Source organism: Paecilomyces variotii (genome assembly GCF_004022145.1).
Source record: "Paecilomyces variotii strain CBS 101075 chromosome Unknown C8Q69scaffold_2, whole genome shotgun sequence".
Classification (NCBI taxonomy): Eukaryota; Fungi; Ascomycota; class Eurotiomycetes; order Eurotiales; family Thermoascaceae; genus Paecilomyces; species Paecilomyces variotii.
The window spans coordinates 1,556,671-1,578,909 of NW_021167141.1; the positions used below are offsets into that span (position 1 = coordinate 1,556,671).

General features: G+C 49.7%; 9 protein-coding genes across 9 annotated transcripts; 5 read left to right on the forward strand and 4 right to left on the reverse strand.

The window, feature by feature from the left end:
• Positions 1-1,190: 1,190 nt before the first annotated feature.
• On the forward strand, positions 1,191-3,279 carry C8Q69DRAFT_456714 (ADP,ATP carrier protein). Its single transcript, XM_028629848.1, has 5 exons — positions 1,191-1,537; positions 1,721-1,742; positions 1,871-1,947; positions 2,145-2,768; positions 2,828-3,279. The coding sequence occupies exons 1-5, from the start codon at positions 1,487-1,489 to the stop codon at positions 3,011-3,013; spliced, it is 960 nt and encodes a 319-aa protein (XP_028487431.1). The 5' UTR covers positions 1,191-1,486; the 3' UTR covers positions 3,014-3,279.
• On the forward strand, positions 3,280-4,555 carry C8Q69DRAFT_456716 (hypothetical protein). Its single transcript, XM_028629849.1, has one exon. It carries the CDS (start codon positions 3,510-3,512, stop codon positions 4,263-4,265), a length of 756 nt encoding a protein of 251 aa, XP_028487432.1. The 5' UTR covers positions 3,280-3,509; the 3' UTR covers positions 4,266-4,555.
• A 2,156-nt stretch (positions 4,556-6,711) lies between these two features.
• C8Q69DRAFT_149537 (putative Sin3 binding protein-domain-containing protein) lies at positions 6,712-8,314 on the reverse strand. Its single transcript, XM_028625524.1, has one exon. It carries the CDS (start codon positions 7,921-7,923, stop codon positions 6,724-6,726), a length of 1,200 nt encoding a protein of 399 aa, XP_028487433.1. The 5' UTR covers positions 7,924-8,314; the 3' UTR covers positions 6,712-6,723.
• Positions 8,315-11,554: 3,240 nt separating this feature from the next.
• C8Q69DRAFT_149620 (CAIB/BAIF family enzyme) lies at positions 11,555-13,808 on the forward strand. The gene is made up of 4 exons (XM_028625525.1): positions 11,555-12,041; positions 12,148-12,446; positions 12,502-13,002; positions 13,100-13,808. Exons 1-4 carry the CDS (start codon positions 11,663-11,665, stop codon positions 13,679-13,681), a joined length of 1,761 nt encoding a protein of 586 aa, XP_028487434.1. The 5' UTR covers positions 11,555-11,662; the 3' UTR covers positions 13,682-13,808.
• Positions 13,809-14,646: 838 nt separating this feature from the next.
• C8Q69DRAFT_149703 (hypothetical protein) lies at positions 14,647-15,747 on the forward strand. The gene is made up of 4 exons (XM_028625530.1): positions 14,647-14,695; positions 14,761-15,115; positions 15,317-15,543; positions 15,628-15,747. The coding sequence occupies exons 2-4, from the start codon at positions 14,935-14,937 to the stop codon at positions 15,652-15,654; spliced, it is 435 nt and encodes a 144-aa protein (XP_028487435.1). The 5' UTR covers positions 14,647-14,695; positions 14,761-14,934; the 3' UTR covers positions 15,655-15,747.
• C8Q69DRAFT_149648 (hypothetical protein) lies at positions 15,691-16,217 on the reverse strand. Its single transcript, XM_028625527.1, has one exon. The coding sequence runs from the start codon at positions 16,105-16,107 to the stop codon at positions 15,727-15,729; it is 381 nt and encodes a 126-aa protein (XP_028487436.1). The 5' UTR covers positions 16,108-16,217; the 3' UTR covers positions 15,691-15,726.
• Positions 15,967-18,725, reverse strand: C8Q69DRAFT_149689 (fungal-specific transcription factor domain-containing protein). The gene is made up of 7 exons (XM_028625529.1): positions 18,396-18,725; positions 17,890-18,310; positions 17,616-17,824; positions 17,199-17,556; positions 17,045-17,141; positions 16,331-16,957; positions 15,967-16,280 (listed from the first exon to the last, which is right to left on the reverse strand). The coding sequence occupies exons 1-7, from the start codon at positions 18,474-18,476 to the stop codon at positions 16,238-16,240; spliced, it is 1,836 nt and encodes a 611-aa protein (XP_028487437.1). The 5' UTR covers positions 18,477-18,725; the 3' UTR covers positions 15,967-16,237.
• C8Q69DRAFT_149663 (putative alpha/beta hydrolase) lies at positions 18,726-20,151 on the forward strand. The gene is made up of 2 exons (XM_028625528.1): positions 18,726-19,407; positions 19,477-20,151. The coding sequence occupies exons 1-2, from the start codon at positions 18,975-18,977 to the stop codon at positions 19,842-19,844; spliced, it is 801 nt and encodes a 266-aa protein (XP_028487438.1). The 5' UTR covers positions 18,726-18,974; the 3' UTR covers positions 19,845-20,151.
• C8Q69DRAFT_149637 (Intradiol ring-cleavage dioxygenase) lies at positions 19,979-21,275 on the reverse strand. The gene is made up of 4 exons (XM_028625526.1): positions 20,932-21,275; positions 20,506-20,867; positions 20,380-20,447; positions 19,979-20,314 (listed from the first exon to the last, which is right to left on the reverse strand). Exons 1-4 carry the CDS (start codon positions 21,177-21,179, stop codon positions 20,114-20,116), a joined length of 879 nt encoding a protein of 292 aa, XP_028487439.1. The 5' UTR covers positions 21,180-21,275; the 3' UTR covers positions 19,979-20,113.
• Positions 21,276-22,239: the final 964 nt, after the last annotated feature.

Genomic DNA, 22,239 nt, shown 5'->3' on the forward strand with positions numbered 1-22,239 from the left:
CACACAGTAGTAACCTGAGTCTAGTATTATTGGGGGAGGTATTTGCACAGCACGCACACATAGAAAAGAAAGCAGAAACTTCTGGCTTTTGATATTTGGGATTTTGATCTCTTCTCTCAGAGTGCAGTTCTCACGGTCAAAGGAACGTGCCCCGGACTAAGTAGAGAGGACAGGTGGATAGATACGCACCCTGCCTTACCGACCCAGTCATGATTATTATTGGACACGGCACTTTTTTTTCTCCCATATGGATATTATTTAATGAATGGTAACGAACGAACCATTGGTGGCGAACTGAAGATGGAAAGTAGTCGTGTGGCTTGCTCGTGTTTGCTTGTGTCTCTCCGGTGGGGAATGAATATCTGCCGTGGTAAGGTCAAAGTCTCAAGAACACGAGATACTATACGATAGAGGTATAAAAACGGGTGTTCTTGGAGATATGTCCTCAATTGAGTTTGTTATCCTCTTGCCAGCAAGGCAAGTTACCTGGACTAATGACGGTTTACAGCTGCATACATTGGTAGGCCACGTTTGGGTACATGAATGTACCATATGTATGTACCTAAGGAGGCCCATCTAGCGGACTTCATCTGCAGGATATTACTGCTAGATAGTGTGAAGAGGAAAATCGATCCTGAACAACCGATCTCTGGTTCTGATGACGCGCCTCATCCAGTATAGATCAGCATTTCGCTGACCAGCTCAGTCGACGGCCATGGGATCCGGTACCGTGGGCCACGAAAGCAAGCTGGCTGGATGGGTGCGCAATTCGCTGGTCATCGGTGGCGGCGAGGGCGAGCAGGATATCAGCAAAGAGATGCGTCCTGTATAACTAGCAGTTGGTTATGTTAGAACTCTACATAAAAAGATGGATGAACAAATGGATTTAGCGTATTCTAATTGACACTTTGGGAGAGGCTCGAGAGATTAATATTAATATTTTGCCATCGGTGGCCGGGGAAGCCTCGGGAGTGGGGAGAGAGAGAGAGGCCCAGGACAGAAAGGGGGCCGGCAAGACGGGGAGAAGGAAGAGCTGGAAGCAGGTCAGCCGCGGGCCCCGAGAGGATAGTTAGCAGCAGCAGCAGCAGCAGTAGCAGTAGCCGGCTGTTACCAGGGCGGCAGTGGAGACCCAGAAGAATCAAAATAATTCTTTAAAAAATAATACACCAGATCACTGGCAGAATCGAATTTTTTCGCTGTTATGGCGACGATCGGGAGATGTCGGTTGCCTGGGCCAAGGTTAGCCTAGCGGTTTTTTTCGCCCAGTGGAGGCAGCCCGGCCAACTCCAGTCCTGTAGGCCCTCCTAGCGCCGCCCAGCTCGCTTCTTCCCGCTTACAAGAGCCGGCGCTCGCTATTTTTTCTTCCCTTCCTCCCTTCTCTCCTTCTCTTCTTCCCATCACATCCGGTGTCTTGTCTCTCACTCGACACACTCTTTCCCTCTCCTCTCTTTCATCTTTCTAGTTTGCGTGCGTCGCAGCTGTCAAGATGGCCAAGGGTGAAGTTAACCAGGCGGAGAAGTCCGTCCTCGGCATGCCGGTAAGTCCACCTGGTCTCTTGTCTGCCCATCGAGATCCGTCTCTCCACCCATCGCAACGCGCGTGAAACCCGCCTGCATTCATCGCAGGGCTCTTGCGATGCTGGGACAGAGTCGAGGTCGAGTGGTTACAGGCAGTTTTGCTCGATTGAGCCACAGAATGCTGACGGTGTCGTGGTTGATAGGGATTCGTCGTCGACTTCCTGAGTACGTTGGAACCCAATCGAGCCTCAATTGATCCTTCGATTGTTCTCTAGTCTAGAGCGATCGAATTGGCTATCAATCAAGAGCCTGTAAAGTGCTGTGAATGGTTCAGTGAACTGACTTGCATGTAGTGGGTGGTGTTTCCGCCGCCGTCTCGAAGACCGCTGCCGCCCCCATTGAGCGTATCAAGCTCCTGATCCAGAACCAGGTAGGCATTAACCCTCTCGAGCTTCCGTGAAATGGAAGGAAATGTCTTTTTTTTTGGTCCTCAATGGGCGTCATCTCGATCGTGCAGTCGTCGATACGCCTCAATTTCGCCGACCGAAAAAATTTTTTCCTTCCGGCTCTCGGCATGCCGGCTACTCTTCGAAGGGGGGAACAAGGACTAATGCGACTGCGCTATAGGATGAGATGCTTAAGGCTGGTCGTCTCGACCGCAAGTACGACGGTATCATGGACTGCTTCCGCCGTACTGCTGCCTCTGAGGGTGTCATGTCCCTGTGGAGAGGTAACACTGCCAACGTCATCCGTTACTTCCCTACCCAGGCCCTGAACTTCGCTTTCCGTGACACCTACAAGTCGATGTTCGCCTTCAAGAAGGACCGTGATGGATACTGGAAGTGGATGGCCGGTAACCTGGCCTCCGGTGGTGCTGCTGGTGCCACTTCCCTCCTGTTCGTCTACTCTCTCGACTACGCCCGTACCCGTCTGGCCAACGACGCCAAGTCCGCCAAGGGTACTGGTGAGCGTCAGTTCAACGGTCTCGTCGACGTCTACAAGAAGACCCTCGCTTCCGACGGTATTGCCGGTCTCTACCGTGGTTTCGGTCCTTCCGTTCTGGGTATCGTTGTCTACCGTGGTCTGTACTTCGGCATGTACGACTCTATCAAGCCTGTTCTCCTGGTTGGTCCTCTTGAGGGCTCCTTCCTCGCTTCCTTCCTGCTCGGCTGGACTGTCACCACTGGTGCCGGTATTGCTTCTTACCCTCTGGACACTATCCGTCGTCGTATGATGATGACCTCTGGTGAGGTAAGTATCTTCTTATATACCCTACATTCTGAGGGCATTGGCTGATTCACCATCCACAGGCCGTCAAGTACAGCTCTTCCCTCGATGCCGCCCGCCAGATCGCCGCCAAGGAGGGTGTCAAGTCCTTCTTCAAGGGTGCTGGTGCTAACATCCTCCGTGGTGTTGCCGGTGCTGGTGTCCTGTCTATCTACGACCAGGTTCAGCTCCTGCTCTTCGGCAAGAAGTTCAAGGGTGGCTCTGGCTAAACAGTTTCTCTCATCGAGTCTGTTTATGTTAAGACCCCCAGTTTGGGGAAAGGGGATGATCATCGCCTGATCTAATTTATGTATGGTTAAGCGGTGACTGGAGGTGTCCAAGATAGAGATGTGCATCAAGGTGGTTACGGTCATTCTTGACGCATAAAGCAGTGTGGCTTTTCCTTTGGACCCGTTGTACTTTACTGCCTGCAAGCTTTTTTCTCCGTCTGTACTTCCATGGTATGCAATAAATTTGCTCACTTGTTTTGGGGAATCTCTTAAAACCCTGCGCTCGGATGCGATGCGCATCTCAGCAATGTAGAATTCGGACAGATCGCGACATGTCACGTGTGCAGGACACCCGCGTCACGTGAGATGACGTCCTCAGCCGCATCCATCGAGCTCCATCATACCTCTTACGCTGAGCTTTATCTTGTAGAGATTATTCTAAATCTCAAGACTTCTTTCTGTCCAGATTTGAGACATTCAAAGTGGCCCGGTAACGATGGCGCCAATAACCGGTGTGCCAACTTTCGGCAGTGCTCCCATAAACCCTAATACGGCAACTACTGCATCCCATGCTTCAGGGACGACTCCTCAGACGGCGTCCTCGAATCCTGAGGCTCGTGGAGACAATGAGGCTACAGTCACTGCTGCAGAAGCCGCGACATCGACATCGACGTATCCACAAGCACAGCCAGGTGCCGTTCCAGTCCCAGGTCCAGCTCCGACGGGTGCTGTAAGTGCATCTCTATATACACCCACGCCCATTACGACCTCTCCTCCCACGACAACAACGGATCAAAGTGCTCTGTCTCCGCCTGCTCCACAGCCGGGGTCGCGCCCTATTCCTCCACCTGCAGCATCGCAGTCAGCAGGAGCCAATGACCTGCCTCCACCTCCAAAGGTCGGCGAGGTGCCCAAACCCGCATCGTACTATACGCGAGCGACGCCACCAACAGCAACGGCTGGCACTGGCACTGGCTTTGGATATACCACCCAGGCAACGCCTGCACAGGGCCTGAACGTCCCAAATTCAACTTCTACTCCGTATAATACGATGTATCAACCTCCTGCGAATAACACGCAGCTCCCGACCTATAATTATGGTGCTGCAAGCAGAGGACCAGGTGGAGATGTATTCCAGGACGAAGAGGAAGGAGTAGGTCAGGCAATATGGAAGACTGCGAAGTCGTGGGTGCAGACGGCGGGATCGAAGCTTGCGGAGGTGGAGGCTGAGGTATGGAAGAGGGTTGGTTAGGTTGATATGGTGTACTTTCTAAATTCGATGATGGGTTCATTTGCTTTGCTTGGGAAAGAAGAGATGAGATGAGCGAGTGAATGGATGGATGGATTGCTAGCGATAGGATATTGCCTTGGGTAGGATTCGTGGTTTCTATAGTCTCGATCAGTCTTGTGGTCCTTGTGATATGATACCGATACTTACCATGCAGGACATGGGCGGGCGTTAGTGATTCAATATACACAGATTACAATTATCTTTTTCCTGGGTATATATATTTTTTATGTGTATATGATTATGGGCTAAAGAGATAGAGCAATCGTAATGGAGTAGTGAGGCGCATTCTTTATATGATCCTATATCATATATCAACAACTAACATCTAAATTTTCCAGTTCCAGCAAGAGAAGAGAAATATCGTGCCCACGAGTTATATTATCCTCAACCCAGCAGGAGCAACAGCGATATTTAACCCGATGCAAATCTTGCATTAACATCAACTCACCCAACTCTCCCTAATCTTATCCCATTTCAGAACTAGAAACAAAAACAGAAACGATGCCTGATGTTTTTAAAGATTCTACCCCATAAAGCTCAGATGGACCTCAAATCCCACCCACAGCATACTTACGGAAAGCTAACTAATCGCCACAACCTGCAAGAATTGCTGCAGAATACTTACCCAAGTTCATACATACTTACATAAATACATACAATCCCCTTCCTCATGATATGATATAAGACGAAGAGAGCAATCGCGTTTAGTTAAGTCAGCTTATCTGGTTTCTGGATCAAGTTAAGACACACATAAGTTAGCCAAATCTCTTATGAGGTGAAAAGAAAAAAGTCGCTCTCTGCCAGTTGTCAATATTCAACCGAGTTGAAGTGAGCTGGATTTACCATTAAGTCAGTAACTATCAGTATCAGGTTGATTGACACAATATGGCACGCTCTCAACCGTCCAAGAAAAAAAAAAAAAAAAAAAAAAAAAAAAAAAAAAAGAAAAAGAAAAAGAAAAAATTCACAATCGACTCCCTCCCAATTCCATAGGTATCGAAGCACACTCCCTTTCAAAGCAGACAAGATCCCTCGAAGATAAGACTATACTCCTCTGCTGGATCCGCATGCAACACTGCGTGGGGGCGAACTCAGGGGACCGTGATAACCAACAAAAGAGCTGCGATACGTTAACTAGGTTGAACATCGAACCCTTACATCTAACAGTCATAACTCTGAAATAAAAGCAAATTCCTAATTCTCAATTGTATTAGATAATGGACGTTGCTGCACTGCGCTGCGGGGTAGGGGCGTGTTCTGGATGAAAGTGCCTTCCTTGTCTTGGGTGTTGGTCTGCGCGTTTGTTCTCTACTTGAGCTGGAGAAGATGATCACAACTTTTCATAGTCATGATGCTTTTCAATAAGCGCTACAAGCTCAAGTGGCCCGTTTCCCGATCGAGATATCAAGTTGGTGGTACACAACGGACGTTTAATACGCCTCGTGTGGGGTTGAACAGGCGTGCTATATCGCAGTGGATGGCTATATAAGTACACCAGAGCCAAGTTGCACCCACACATCTACTAGAAAAATGTTTGATCCTACAACTTAAAAAGACACGATATCCAGGGCGAGCTCGAATTCGAGCATCTTGATTTAAGTATCTAGACCTAAACTCATAGATATACTAAAGCCCAGGAATGTTGGTCGACAGATATCACCCAGTGCAATCAATGAAGACGACCAAGGTGGGTTGAAGTAGGCCACTGAAACGCAACAAGAAAAGAGCCCATATCAGTACGATACAGCTAAGACGACCAACTGGAACTCTCCGTCGTCCATGGCACATTTTCTCTTCCAACCAAAGGAGTCCATCGCCAGTCTGGGAACCTCGCTGGAGGCTCCTCGCATAGTACCGTTATCATGATTAGAAAGGAATATGCCAAATAAGTGTCATAACGACCTGTTCCCGCAGTGCATAGGCCATAGGATCCGCAGGGACAGTACCGAAAGAAAATAGACCGCATCGTAGGAATAAGCAGCGGAAACTGGTGAGCTGCATAAACCAGAGCAGGGGGTATTCGCGCAAGTCAGAAAGACAAGGCAGTAGCGGCCGAGCATTCAGCGCATGTCCTGGCGCAGGCTCAAGGCCGTCGTGGCTAGAATCCACGAAAGAGTATCCCAAAACGATAATGACAGAAGTGTACAATAGAACGCCATATTGCCCAAAGGCAAGGTATCCCAAATCCCAAAGTTCCTCGTCCCAATCCGAAACCCAATACCAGAAAGCACTATTCCAGCCAGCTGCACAGTGCAATGTATGCCAATTAAAAACTGGCGTCTCAATAGAACGACCATATAAGGAATGTCATGAAATATGTGCACGCAGTCAGTCCGGCGCGGACCAGCTTCAGCCGGTCAGGAGTGCAACCTATTTCCAAGAACGCGAAATATAAAAGCCTGCGCCGATGAATATGATGTTACATAGAACCGAGTCGCAGAAGGGCCTCAACTGCGGCTCGTTCCTCTTGGTCGCCACCCAGTCCCTCTGGAAGGGTAAATCCAATATGTTGAATAGGAAGACGGCCTGGCACAGACTTGGCCAGCGCCGACGAGACTGGACCACCAGCGTGCTGGAGTGGCTGTCTCGAGGGGATGGCGATATTATTATGTACAATGCCACCCCCAGAGTTGAAAGACCTCGCTCGGAGCGCGTCAGCTCCAATCTGGGCCCAATCTTCTTCGTCGGTGACGTCGCCTTCGTCCCAATCTTCAGCGTCGTCGGGGGCCTCTGAGGACGAACAGTATTCCCGCCCATCGCCGTCGAGGGACATTTTGTCCGCCTCATGCTCCAGCATGGAAACGTCCTCATGGTCTCCATACTCCATTTCCTCAGAGTGGGAGAAGACGATGGAGTCACCGGTCATGCTGGTCCCATAGGGAGCTGCATTTTCCTTGCCCATCCAGGACCGTCTGTTCGGGATCTGCATGCCCTGTGGATGGTAGGAGTTGGGCACGCTGGAAGGAGGAGACGGATTCTGAGCGTGACGGTCTCGCGACGCCTGACCCCGTCGACGCGCATCCCAGCGTCCCCATCCGACCTTTTCAAAGATCACTTCACCATTCACTCCTCCGCCTTCACCAACACTACCTCTGCCTTCCAGAGCACCGACTACCAGTCTGCGCGCTTTCGCTGGAGGGATCCCCGCGAAGCCTGGAACAGAAGTTGTCAAATAGCCCATCACATGGCGGATCGCCAGCGGGCCATGGTTCAGCAAGATCTCAGGAAGATGATACTTGGCAAGCATGGCGGGCGTGATCGCTCCTGCGCTCTCCAGACCACTCAAACCAGCAGTCAGGGAAGACTGCTGCGGCTGGCCCTGGCTCTTGCCGTGGTCCGTCGCGTCCTGGAGATCGATATCCGAGTCCACCTGGGCGGGTGCTGAGGGAGGAGTGCCAGCCATCTTGGCTTGGTGTTTGAACGCCTGCGGAGGGAGCGATGGCGATATGGAGTTGGGAGGGGTGGGCAGTTGCCCATGATGATGGCCGGAACGAGCAGCAAAGCTGTCCCTACCGCCACCCGACGCGAAAGGCGAATCGCGAGGTCTGGGTATATCCATCGATGCAGTCTTACCAGCGAGCGCCATGGCGATGCTGGAAGTGGCAGTTGGAAGAGCCATGATCACGAGGGGTCTGAAGGGTGCACTGTGACCGAATGAGTCAGATGATGGCTCGGACAGAGAGGCCACGAAGCCCGTGGAGATGGGTCGGGAGATAAGGGTAGATCGAGAGATAGCAGATGGGCAGCACGAGGAGATTATTATATCTGACCACAAGCAAGAACAGAGGCACTCACGTCACGCTAAGGCGACTATCCAGGGTTCGATCGACGTGTTGACACGGTGCTGGGATGAGCAGACCGTGACGGACGAAGCTACCGGGAGTATGCGATGCGATGCGATACAATAGCGGTGACGGGGGTAGACGATCGCGAAGTCGAACAGAGCGGCGCAACGCAACTGTCCTAGGAAGACGAAATGCGAACGGAACGTGGATCTTAAACTGGAATCTCTCTCTCGGTTGAGAAGAGAGGAGAGAGAGGAGAAGGAGAGGAGGAGAGAAAGAGAGAGAAGCGCAGGAGGCAGCGCGTACAAGTAACTAGCAGGGCGTTCGGGAGCGGGGGCGATGGTTGCGGCCTGTCCGGGCGAAGGTACCGTTCGATTACACAGGGGAGGTACGGTGAAGGTACGGGGGAGGCGGTATGCGTAGTATGGCGATCTGGCCCAGAGACGAACAGCTGCAAGTACCTGGCAGGTACTCCGGTGCTGCACGGCGGGAAACGGTACGGGGCCTGACGGAGACGAAAGCTCCTTTCCCCCAGCAGATGCAGTTGATGGACGAATTGACTAACCAACTAACTGACTCTAGCAGTCTCTAGTCGCTCCCATCTGCTCCACGAGACAATGGAGATTCCTCGAGATAGCTTGAAAGTCGCGCGTGGGCCGTCTGGTTGGCCGTCAGTGGGGGAAACAAACGCCGGGAGCTCCCGGGGCGTTCATCCGCCCGGTGGTGGATATAGTAGTGATTCTAGTGATTCTAGTGATTCTAGTTATTCTCCTAGAGTGAGTATTATTATTATTATTACTATTATTGTGGTATCGATGGAGTTCTAACTCTAGAGTAATTATATGTAGTTAAATCACTCAGTTTCCTGTCTTTAGGACCTAGGTATAACTCTCTAGTGTGTATTTATCTCTCGTCCCCACGCCCGTAGAGTCTTCTCCAGGCGTCCACTAAGGGGGTCTTCCGGTGTAGAGTACGGACCGACCATACATAACAGATGCACAAGGAGTGCAGCGATGTTCTAAGAAACATGATGACGGACGAGATCGCAGGGGAATCCCCGACTGAGCAGAATTCACCCGAAAATTCTCGTGCATCCAGCTGATCTGATCCTTCCGTCCATCCATCCATCCATCCATCATGATGCTGCTCGTTCTCCTCCCACGGCCCCAAGGGTCCAAGCCATCGTGGTTCCCGGTCCAACCCTATCTGTCTATCTATCTACATTAATTTTACATCCAGTCTTATCAACCGTCGCGGCACGTGGACCCTCTTCGACTGCGCCAGGCTCCCCGCGTGCGTTGAACGCCATCGTCACTGGCTGCACAACGTGCACATTGTACGGTCGCGATCCTCCTCATCCAAGTACCCCGCCACGCCACGATCCTGATCTTGGATGCGTTCCTGACGTCAACGCGTCGGAGCCAGAAGGTCGCTGACTCCGTATTTATTATTCTGGTATTATTCATTCTACAATATTCTCTCGTTGTGCGGTGGGGTTGTGGAAAAGAGGGCAGTGTTGCTGGACAAGCGAACCAGCAGTTGGAAGATACACTCGTGGCTTGCTCTGCTCGTTAACGATGACTGGCAGTGGAAAATATGGGCATTTTTCACTAGACTACCGTTGCCTACGTACCATAAGATGGACCATACAGTGGATCTCAAGGAATGCTACATTCCTTTCCAAGAAGTGACGTTTTACATACGTGCCGTGTCCATGGAAGTTTTCTTCCGTCTGTTCAATGAGCCATTTCGGAAATCTGAGACCGCTACGCTGGAGTTGATGTCGTCTCAGGATTGATGCACATGTCGCTTGTCAAGCCTGTGAATGGGTCATAGTCAGTCATTGGTAACTAACTACCTAGGTAGAATCTCGTAGACATTGACATCCTCTATCCAATGTCTGTCGTCCATAAACGGGAACTTGAAAGCTGTCTTGGCACAGATATTATTATCTTACGAGACCACATGGTTAGTCTTGCTATGCATATCTTCTGCTCTTGCTGCAATATGCAAAATCTACACAATCATGTTATGCTGCTTCCTTGCAGGGTGGAAACTGGGTTGCGCTTGGTTATGACTCGGCTATAAATAGACATAGGTCTAGGTCTTGAAAAGAATGCTGTGACCTGGTTACGTATATGCCATATGGGAATGTCATATCTGTCATTCCACTGTCCCTGAAGAAATACATACAAGGGAGCAGCCCGAAAATATTGGTATGCACTGAGTCACTGACTGACATCTGGAGGAAGCACAGAGCTGTGTCGCCTTTCACAATGTGACAGCTAGCGACTCTACCGCCGTTTTCAGCCAAGTCGAGGAAGTCTTTATCGGTCTTCTTCTTGCCTCATGAAGCATGATGGAGGAAATAATACCTGATATCACTAGGAATCAGGTTTCGACCTTCGATGCGGCTGGACCCGATCACTATCCCGCTCATTTTACCCCTCTTGAGGGGAAGGAAGGCCCTCGGTGATCTATTTTCAACGGAATGAATAAGCTCGAGCAGATTCTCATCAAGAATCACGGGGAACATCTCTTGACAGAAACGCCCAGAGTCGACTTTGTAGTCTGCAATATGACCTGTCCTCTGGGAGGACTTTATCGACTCAACTTAATAAACAGTTGCCTCTTTCTGGGGCGTAGATTCAAAGCCACACAGCGTCAGTGTTCCTGGATGCGGTGGTTTCCTGGATATATTATTCGGCCAGAACTACTATCCAGCTCATAGGTATTTTTCCTAATCGACGTCGTATCTAAATCAGGAAGGTCATCACGCTTTCAACGATGGCACACGCGCAGATGTTGCACTGTCTCTGGCAATCGTCCTCTAGATATATGTATCAAGTATCTGTCCTGTTATTCCTGTCGGCCGATTATTGTACCGTTAAAGTTGGCGGGTCTCCGCGCAAGCGAGGTCTTCGGATCGTTGACATTTAGTTACCCCCCTCCCATCAACAACCCGTTTTGTAAGCTGATCGGATCGTGAACTCGCTCGTCGTCTCATTACCGGCACGACCATATCCGATGAATGACCATCTGATCGGCTCAATTCCGTGCAAAAGAACCCTCTGGGGAGGAAGTGGAACACGCGGCCGCGGTCTACGAAGAGGGGAAATCTGCTGTGGGCTTCTCACAGCGCCTACACCGGGAGCGCTGGAGAGCGGAGTGAAATAATATGATGCTGTCCACATCCAAGAACATTCGCAGTGTCTTTTGGCGGGGCACGGTGGACAACGGTAGACTGCCGATGTAGTTCCCGTTCGAGGAGAAAAGGAACTACACCTTCCTATGCCCCCCAAAGGAGAGAGTCGGTCATAACGTCGTTTGCGACATCCGCAGTTTTCGGGAGCCATCTAGCGGATGTGGTGATTGCCCGGCCGATGCAACACCGTCGAAGACCAGACCCTGACTGACCCATCGGAGAAAACACGGGGAAAAGTAAACTATCGGGTTCGTAGCTTCTGCGTAAATCATTATCTTACCTGCACTTCTCTCGTCTACATATTACTGCTCCTTCGTTCGTGACTCGTTTCCGCTGAAGGAACCGTAGACTCGGGAACCTTGACAAAGATGGCATCAAACATGACGGCGGGGGAATACTCCCCTGTTGCTGAAGCTGATCGTATCTTCAAATATCTCTGTGACCAGTCTGAACGACTAAGCCTACCGTCGGAGGTATCTGCGAACAAAGATGCGGTGTCGTTCTACTCGGCCGCCAACGAAATATATTATCCGATCCCGTTCAAAGAGACAGAGACGATCGCTGCGTTGAAAGGAGTCGAGGGATCCGTGGCTGCCGCGATTGCTGATTTGCGGTATGGCCAACCGGCACAGAAGAGAAATGTGAAAGTGAGCTTGGAGAAGGCGACTTGCTTTGGTTGTCAGGCGTATATGGCAAAGGTAGACGGACTGGGAAAGTTGGATGCGGGCGTTAGAGCGAAACTGAAAGGTCAGCCAGCCATTTCAAGCATTTCATATTACTACTATCACATGTGACTTCCGTTTCGAAAGCAACGCGTAAAAATCATAGAAGTCGATATACTGACGGTTTCCAGATACGGATCTCCTGGCCGCTCAATCTAACGGCTACCGTCGGATGTCTGCCAATCTATACGAGACCAAGAACGATGGGGAATTCTTCCATATCCATGGCTCGCTGGAGGCTAGCACTACGTTGAAGATGATCGGGCTAGAACCGTATCGACCGGATCTCACAGATTATCACGACATCATCAAGGTGATCGAGAGCCAAGTCAGGAAGTTTACCACTGCCGAGCTGGAGGACATGAACCGTGAACGGAGACAGGCTGGTGTAACTGCATACAAGTACGAGGATTTCATCAAGACGCCACACGTAAGCAACTTCTCTCTTAGTATAAGAACAGCAGATACGCTAATACTGGACGCAGGGAAAACTCAATGTACAGGAGCCTCCGTGGAAGGTTACCCAATTGAAGGGCAACCTGCCTCCCACTCCATTCCCAGCCCCTTCCACGGGAGGACAGAAGCCCCTAGAAGGCATCAAGGTTCTTGAGCTTTGCCGTATCATTGCAGGTCCAACCGTCACACGTGTGCTGGCGGAGTATGGCGCAGACGTCCTCAAAATCACCGGCCCCAACCTGTCAGATGTGCCCTTTTTCCAAGTGGACGGTAACATGGGCAAACGTGCTGCGGATCTAGACTTGAAATCTGAGCCAGATCGTCGACGATTCGAAGAGTTGCTTGCCGATGCGGATGTTGTCGTGGACGGCTATCGTCCGGGGGCCATTGAGAAACTTGGCTACGGACCTGATGCGCTTGCTGCCCTGGCAGAAAAGCGTGGGAAGGGTATTGTCTACGTGAACGAGAACTGTTTCGGCTACGACGGCGAGTGGGCAGACCGTGCAGGATGGCAGCAGATTGCAGACTGTGTATGTGGCAATCTCTTATTCGTGATCAGTTGCTCTTTTGTGCAACATATCCCATTCCCCAGCTGGACACTTTTGTACTGATCTTTGAAACCCACAGGTCACCGGAATCGCCTGGGCCCAAGGAAAATTCATGGGCCTCAACGAACCTGTTGTCCCTCCGTTCCCCATCTCCGACTACGGCACCGGTTGCATGGGAGCCATCGCAGCACTGACGGGTCTGTACCACAGAGCTAAGACCGGTGGCTCCTATCACGGAAAAGCGTCCCTCATGCACTACGACCTGCTCCTCTTCGCAGTCGGCCAGTACTCTCCTTCCGTCCAGGAGAAACTACGCGCCTCTCTACCACCTGAATTCTTCCAGATCCGTCACCACGACAGCGTTGACCGGATTTCCGCAACGGCATTGAAGATCCTCCGAGAACGGTTCCCCCACCTTTTCGTCTCTCCTGACGACAAGTCCGGCAAGGAATCCTACGTGGAGAAATGGTGGTCGAAAGGATACAATGCCGACATCGAGGTCGTCCGCCCAATCACCGAGATTGACGGTATCGAGACAGGCTTCGTAAGAGCCAGCAGACCAAACGGCACCGATAACGCATCGTGGGACGACTTTTCCAAAACAGAAGAGGACTATAAAAAGAGCCAAGCAACTAATGGCGTGAATGGAAACCACATCTAGAGGCATCGAAGCGTTGTAATTCTTTTTTTTGTTTTTACGTCGTCATTGATGCATTTGATGATATCCTGAAGAGCCCTATATAGGAATATATAGACACTATCCTCCACCTTTGCTCTGCGGCCAATGTAAGTATCCAGCCTATTTTCCAATAGACATCTGCAATGAGAATCTTCTATTGTAGTCTCTCATATAAGCATATAAGCATTCATTCAGTTTGACAATACCCTGATAAGTCAGTCCGTCATGGCCTATGTTAGTTAACTTCTCTTGTAACCACAAAAGCTACTACGCAGCTAAACATGGAAAGTAAATAACTAAGAGAGCTCCTGCTCTCAAGCACGGGGAGACAATACCTACATAACCCAATTTTGTAGATACGATACGCGCAAACATCGTTGCGGCAAAGGGTTCTAAGAGCAATGTGGTAATATAGAAACTTGCGTTAGATAACCAGTTCTCATAGAAAAGGGACCACCATATGGAGTATTATACTATTACCCGAACATTATTATCGGATATGCACCACCTCCTAACTACCTAATATCTAACTGAGTAATTGTTCCCATTCATAGAAACCTCCATTCCAAATATACACCACATACGACTGAAAGGGGAAAAACCGAAAGAAGAAAGTTTCATAAGCAAATGAATACAAGAATGACAATCCAGAATCTATGGTACAGGATTTCCATAACAAATGCAATCGAATTGAATCCCCCCCACTAGATACATCCAAAGTCATCGGCCCGCCGCCCTCTCTCCGACTCCGATAAGTAACGATAGCCGAGGACTAAGAATCGGAGATGCGTCCGATGTTATTCCGAAGAAGCATCATGTATTTGGAAACTTTGGGAATGGTAAGTAATCATACTGGAGAGATGGTTCGGATAAATCTAGCCAATAACTTTGGTGGGAGAGTACATACATAACTCGGTTGACTTCAGGTCCTAGTTTAGTTGTTAAGTTACCTAGCTAACCAAACAATAACTAATTGTTAATATCGTGATTAATAATGTATGTTGGACGCCCTTTGACTGACTGATTTCCCCTCTAACTATGCTAATAATAAACTTAATCAGTGGTCATATCTAATCACAGACGTCATTCCATTCTTCTTGTCTTTCTCTTACCCGCGGAAAGGTGATTCGAAAAGCGTGTTCCCGAACAACCTCATTCAAACCTTGGGATATTTATCGGGTTCTCTCCATTTCCCTTTGATTTTACGCCAAAATCAGTGAAGAAAAGGGGGCAAAATGTCATACACCATAGCATACGATACTTCATCCGCGCCGTCAAAGGGCCGCGAGCTGGTCTCTTTCATGGAGGAGTTCTACGCGACGAGCGACGACCCCGCAGCACACGAAAAGTATGCGAGGAGCTTCACGCCAGATGCGACGCTGATTATGGGACCGAAGGTTGGAAAGGGATATGACGGTATGTGGTCAACTTTTCTTTTCTTTCTTATTTTCTTTATTTTTGAACCGTCTAGTTATTGTTACCTTTTCGGGTCACTATGGAAGTAGGCTCTTTTTTTAAGAAATAGGGAGAGAAAAAGATGCCACCACTCCTTTCACTGGCCAAGACGACAAGGTTTCATTTTTTGAAATTGTACTGATTAGTCGAGCACAAAAACAGAAATCCTTGCGCTACGTCATGGTCTCTGGACGCACGTAGCGTCGCGAAAGCACACTCCCGTCAAGGTCTTCTTCGGCGGAGAGAACGAGCTCATGCTATACGGCAAGGTTCTCTACACTCTCAAGGCCACTGGTAACCAGGTCGAGGTGCCCTGGGCCGGACGCGTGGAGTTTGCCTTCGACGAGGCTGGAGCTAATCCCAAGATGAAGTTCTACCAGGTGTATCTGGTACGTAGACCCAGAATGACATCCTGGACCTATACGAGGACTTTCTTCCCCAAGATTGGAACTCCCGCTAATCGTCATATCCAGGACACTGCCTCTCAATCGGGTAAATGAGCGAGACAATAGATATATTCCCATCATCTCAATGCTCCTCATGATTCCTCGCCTCCATGATATGACGATCGATCATGTGAATGGCGTGGTTCCGTACAGATGTATCTGGCTCGGTAGAAGATCGGCTGAATCTTGATTCAACGGCCATAGAGCGTCAAAATGAATGAATTCTTCGTGAATGGTACTTAGGTCCGGTCCAACTAGATCCTCAGAGCCAGGATAGATGAGTCCCTCGACGCTCTCCCCAGAGTGTTGTCCGTTAATTCCTGTAGCGGTGATGTCCTGCATCACGTCTGATTGGGCGTCTTTAGATCGCCAATCCCATGTGTTCTGTGCAGACAGGTAATTCGACGTCATCGCGTTATTAGTTGGAGAGAGGCCAGCCACGGCAGGCTGCGTGGCGTTGAAGAGGTTCTCGATTGGATCTTGCTGCGTTGATTCCTTCGCCGGCATGTTGGAGGTCTTTGCGTAAACAATCGTCTTCTGAAAAGACGTCAAAATCGTCAGATATCGCTTCGACTGCAGGTCGGTTTCAGCGCAGTATTGGTGAAGCGCGAGGACTCTCTGAGCGATAGAGTCGTTCTCAATTAGTGAGGACTATAAGCCCAGCCGTGAACATCCAATGTCTAATTAACGTCAGTAAGGCCACACGCTGCATACCCTGCTTGCTACTCACATGATAAATGGGTTTCGTCGCGGAAGACACCCCTTGACTCGAATGGCCTGGATGGCCCGGATCATATGGATTGCAGAGCGAACACACGCAGCCGAGTATTTCTTCAGCTCTGGATTCTCTGCCACCTTGTTCTCAGCTGGAGAATTCGCGTTTGGCTGAGAGGCCTGGGACCCGCTAAGGTGCTCGTCGAGGATCTTCTTCACGTGTAACAGCAGGAATGGACGAGTGAGCAAGACGATGTTTTGAAAATACATCAGCCATATATGGAGCTGAGCCAGAGCGATCGCAGGGTCGTCATGGGGAGTTGGGACAGGATTCCACTGGAGGAATTCGGGTAGAGACTGTGTCCAGTTATGGATGTCGACTGCAATACCCCGGGCGATCTTGAGTGATATCTTCCGTTTCCTGTAGACGCGATTCAATATAACGCCTAGGATTTTGGCGGACTGAACAGAGGCAGTGAGCGTATCGGAAAGGAAACTCTGGTCTCCGTGAGGTGGGTTTGGCGCAATGTTGTTAGATGAGAACAATGCATCCGAACAGTCGTCATCATGGATAGCTGTCGGACGGCCCAAGCAGGCAGAAATAAACCGGTCCATGACGTAGAGACTTTTCCAAAGCATCATTCTGTCTCCTCAGTTAGTCGCTTCTCGCAGGACAATGTGCTTGCCAATTCCATGCAGGGCGATCTTGACGGGGCTAGGGAAGGAGTACCTATGTACGGACGTTGAAACCCTTTCCGACTCGTTGAAGATAAGCTGTGTCTCTACCCGATGCAGCCCTAGGGCATAAGCTAACCTGACTGCCATTCCTGCACAAGAAAGGTCAGAGAAATCCAAGCTTGACAATTGTGGAATGGGGAACCAACCGAAATACGCCCAGGCAGTATTGCGCTTAGCCGCCGTCAACATATACAGCGTCATTAATAGCAGGGCTTGTATCGAAGCAAAATCTCCATCCTCAAATCCAGAAACCGAGTCCCTGAAATGCTTTGCTGCGACAAAAAACATTTCGCTTCTGTCCACCTTATCCGAGCTCAGCCGTCGTAGGATTGCAGCTTCAGATGCGGACCGTTGTGGACTGGCGGATCGCAGTTGAAGACCATTTGCGAATACCAGATTCAATATACAGAGCCACGATGGTTCGGCCGCCAGCGGGTTCTGGTACGTCCTGTCGACTTTCTGTTTGAATAAACATTCGTCGAAAATGTGCATGATCCCCTTTGTCTGTTACTAGATATTAGAAAATTATTCAACCATATTTGACGACGGCTATGTTGACCGACATTAGCAAAGAAGGACTCCACCAAGAAGAAGGCAACTTCTCGATCTGGCAATGTGCACGTGTGTTGATGGGGTGGCGGAATTGACACTGAGGCTTCGAGAATCTTATGCCGCTGAGGATCGATTGTAAACGCAGAAGAACCCACAACGGTGCCAACCAACTGTCGGATGGTTTGCAGGTATGATAAAGGCGCCGAGTCACCAATGTATACTAGATGCTCTTTTGATAAGACATCGTTCCGATTCGAAAGAAATCGAAGGTCAATGGACACGTACACATTCTCCCCTTCCCATCATTCAACATGCGTGAAGCCTCCTGCATCTCCGCCTCATCGGTCTCCGAACTCCCACTCTGCCCCGCAGGCTGTCGTGATGAATCCATCTCGTTCGTCGAGGGGAGTGGATCGCCAGTTAGAATGCTTTGCGAAGTTGGTGATTGATGTATGACTGCTCCTGCGCCGAGTCCATCTTGACTCTGAGTCGACTCGCTCATGCTCCCTGATACAGAGAACGAGCCTCGAACATTGCTATCCCCACCTTCGATAGAAGGAGCAGACATTCCCCGCCTCCACTGCCCTTCAGGACCGTCACGGTGTTTCTGGCTGAGGCGCCGTTGGGTAGTGGCTGGCACAGGCTGGATGAACATGCAGTCCACGGCGCGCTTGGAGCAATTGTCGCATGGATAGGTACCATTGCACTAGGATGGAAAAGATCAGTCTTGTGCGAGGCGCAAAAACCCGATAAGGATCGAGGAGATGCAGTATGGAATTCATGATTGCTACCTTCTGTTTCCTTCTCTTGCAATTTTCACAAGCCCTAGCAGCCCGAATCCTGTTCTCGGGCGCCACTTTTTGGCGAGCCATTGTCGGGTCCTCGCGGAGTCAGCGTGATCGGATGGCAGCTTTCGGATCGATCATTGTTAACTATCCCCTGCGTTACTTAGTTGATCGGAAAGAGGGGAGTGTCCGTACGACAGCCGCAAACTGCAGCTGGCGACGTGCTTCAGACCAGTCGCTTTAGCGAAGAAGCGCGAATGAATAATCAAGCAAATAAGTTAACCAAGTTAGTTAATGCACAAACTTCAAGAGGAGATGGCTTTCTCCACAAGAACGAAGGCGTCGCGCGAAGTCGGGGTAACTGGTTGGAGTTTGGAGATCCTCCCCGGCTAATGATTCCGTCTGACTTTCGGCAAAGGCTAACCATCCGAGCAGACGTCAACGGCCCGTCTAAATTACATTATCGTACTCATCAACAGCTCGCTTTATCTACATAGCCTCATCGTTCCCCCCGCGTCCCAAGATGTTGTCTAACAGTGACCCCTCTTGCCCTGCTGTTGGCAACCAGAATCCAGTTCCACAACAATGCCGTACCTCTTCATTCAAGACCACAAGCTGCACTATGCGGACTCCCATCCGCAGGGGGCCCCAAGCGGCGGATTGACCTTCATTTGTATCCATGGATTGGGATCCTCTCAGAATTATTATTTCCCTGTCATTCCTCATTTGACAGGCAAGCATCGTTGCATCGCTTTCGACAGCTATGGCAGCGGACGATCGAATTACACGGGTCTGCAGACGAGCGTGGAGTCTATCGCCGAAGACGTGCTATCAATTATGGGCGAGCTGGAGATCCCAAGAGCGGTCATGGTTGGCCACTCCATGGGTGGCATGGTTGTGTCCCATCTGGCGGCTACACAACCTGACAAGGTCCTTGCAGTCGTGGCCATTGGGCCAGTGCACCCGGAGAGTAGTACCGCAGAGGTCTTTGAGAAGCGAATTGGAATGGTGACTAAATGTCAGTTGAGTGTTGCCATTTGGTCTACCTATACTGATTCTTCTATGAATACTGACCATCGCAAAACAGCTGGAATGGAATGTATGGCAGACTCGATTCCTAACCAGGCAACGGGTTCTCGCGCAACAGCGCTCCAGAAAGCCTTCATTCGGGAACTGATCTTGAATCAGACCCCTCTGGGCTACGCTGCAGCTTGCAGGGCCGTCGCAACGGCACGCCCTCCTAATTATGCCGGTGTAAAAGCACCTTTCCTGCTCATTGCCGGGCAGGAAGACAAGTCGGCACCAATGGATGGATGCAAGTTCATCTTTGAAAACATCCAAAGCCAGAATAAGAAGATGGAAGTGCTTCCGGGTGTTGGGCATTGGCACTGTGTCGAGGCCAGCGATGAGGTTGGCAAGCTCATCGCCGAGTTCGCAGGAACCCTTCAGGCTTGAGACTTTGGGGGCGTGGAGCCGACCATTTGTGATAATCAACTTTCTACGATTAAGCGAATAGACATTTTACATTATAGAAGGATTGTGATCGATTCTCGCGAAAGATAATATAAAGCCGGAGCTTTCTCTTAGTCAGTGACTATCATGACGAACTTATATTATGGGAGCTATCCCAGTCACTTTATGGAATAACTGGAAAGAGCAGAGGTTTTTGGTATCAAATTAAAGAAACAATAGGCGACAGCTCATTATTAAATACAGATAAATCATTAGACTCCATTCGTCTTGACGTTGCCAGGAACAAGCCTAACATCATACTCCAGCTCAAGCGCAGCTTGAGGATCATCCTTTCGAGGAACGAAGTCCACAATCAAAGAGTCCTTGACCGCAAAGACAGAGTCGTTAGTGAGGTAGCGATCGCTGCGGTCGAAGATCTGTGTCGTCAGAGGCCTGTAGCCCTCGTATGTCACCTGAGGGGAGTTAGCTGCGCTATTTCTTCACATGTAGCTGAGAAGAGATCAGGATGTCATCTTACCAGGAGATGGATGTGTGCAGGACGGAATGGATGTCTGTCCATAAGTTCCAATAGCTTTCCAGCGGGGCCTAAGTGAACATCAAGTGTCAGACCATGCGGTAACGACGGTGTGGGGACTGCACATACCATCATCTGGAACTGGATAAGGAGTAGGTCTCAAGCAGTAGAAGTAGTATCTGCCATCCGCATCCGTGGTGAATTTACCCCGTAGGTTGTGCTCGACCTGGTTCGGATCCTGCTGCTCATACAAGCCGTTGGTCGAGGCCTCCCAGGCTTCAACGACCGCACCAACGAGTGGCTTCTTCGTGACAAAGTCCACCACTCTGCCGTGCATGAAGACCATCTCTCCATCGTCGACGCCCGTCACCATGTTGTCACCATTCTTCCGGTGGGGAGTATCGTGACGGAAGAAAGGTCCCAGGATGGCGGTTGCGGTGGGTGCATCTGCTGCCTGTTCAGCCAGCTTGAAGGTGATCTCGTCCACAAGGCTGTGCTTCCTTTAGTATATAACCCTCTTCGGTGTGTCTGCTGCTATCAGAAGTATGTACTTACGACTCCAGTCCGATGACATCGCACAGAAGTTGGCCCTCGTTTCGTTTGTGATCACTCATCTGACCGGCCCGATTGATGAAATTCACACCGGTCATCCACTCATCAACAGTGATTTCATTCTCCCGTGCAAAGTCATGAATATGCCTTATCAGACTGCTCATGACCTGACGCATGCGGGGAGACGTCTTAGGGCCCATGGCGTTGATGACATTGTCTGTGAAGTTGGGGTCGAATCGATGAGTCGCCATGGTTAGGTAGTTCGTTTTTGAGGTCCTTCTTCCCGTTTCTACGTATGCAAGTTCTAACTGGATGCCTGGACACGAGGGACGAGGAATGGGATCACTCTATATTAGAGGTAGAGAAATAAGCTTTTGGAGAAATCTGGGGAAACTATAAACCAAAAAGAACAAGGAGCATGAGACACCAGCATCCGAGCGCATATGACCTTATTTATTGAGTTAGAGAGAACGGTTGAATTGATAATCATAGCGGAATGTTTGGAGTCCAGCTCGTGCCACCTGAGATGCATGTCTGTTCCGAAGGTCACCTCCAAAGACCCCGCTAAGAAGTCCGCAGCCTCGGATCACCTAGTTCTCAGAACAGTAATACCTAACTAATCCCGTCCAGACAGCCGGTGACTGGTACTTGTCGGATACGGTCCATCCTCGATCCGAGCAGAATACCACAGCGACAGCAGAGTCGCTCCTCTGCAACCCCACACCGTTTCGGATCGAAGACAAGGACTAGTTACTTATATAATAAACGTTAAGTTAGGGCACGTGGCTAGGGCTGTGGCCCTGTAATTATCCTATTCCTGACACCTAATTGGATCATACCCCAGAACATACCCCGCGTCGAGCGAAGATCGGATGTACGGAGTAATAATAATACAGTAGTAGTATGCCTCTCAGCTACACATAATTGTGCATTTGTATTCAATACAGTAAATCCTAGCTATAACGAATTGAATCAGACCGGCACTTTTGTTCGTTATAGCGTGGTATTCGTTATATCAAATATTAGGGAAAGGTAATTTACGTCATGTGATCATGGTAAAGAGGAGAAATTTTTCAATATTATGTAATAGATACCTGAAAATAAAGGGATTTTATTGGCTATTTCAGGATTTTTACACGTGACATATTACTTGTTATAACGAATCCCCATACAAAAATGACAGCCAGCTAGGGATTTGTACCGAATTTCGTTATAGGGCAGATTTAACGAATTTTGTATGGGGGTTTGAATTAGACACGCTGTTCGGTTCGTTACAGCGAAAAATTCGTTATAGCTAGGTTCGTTATAGCG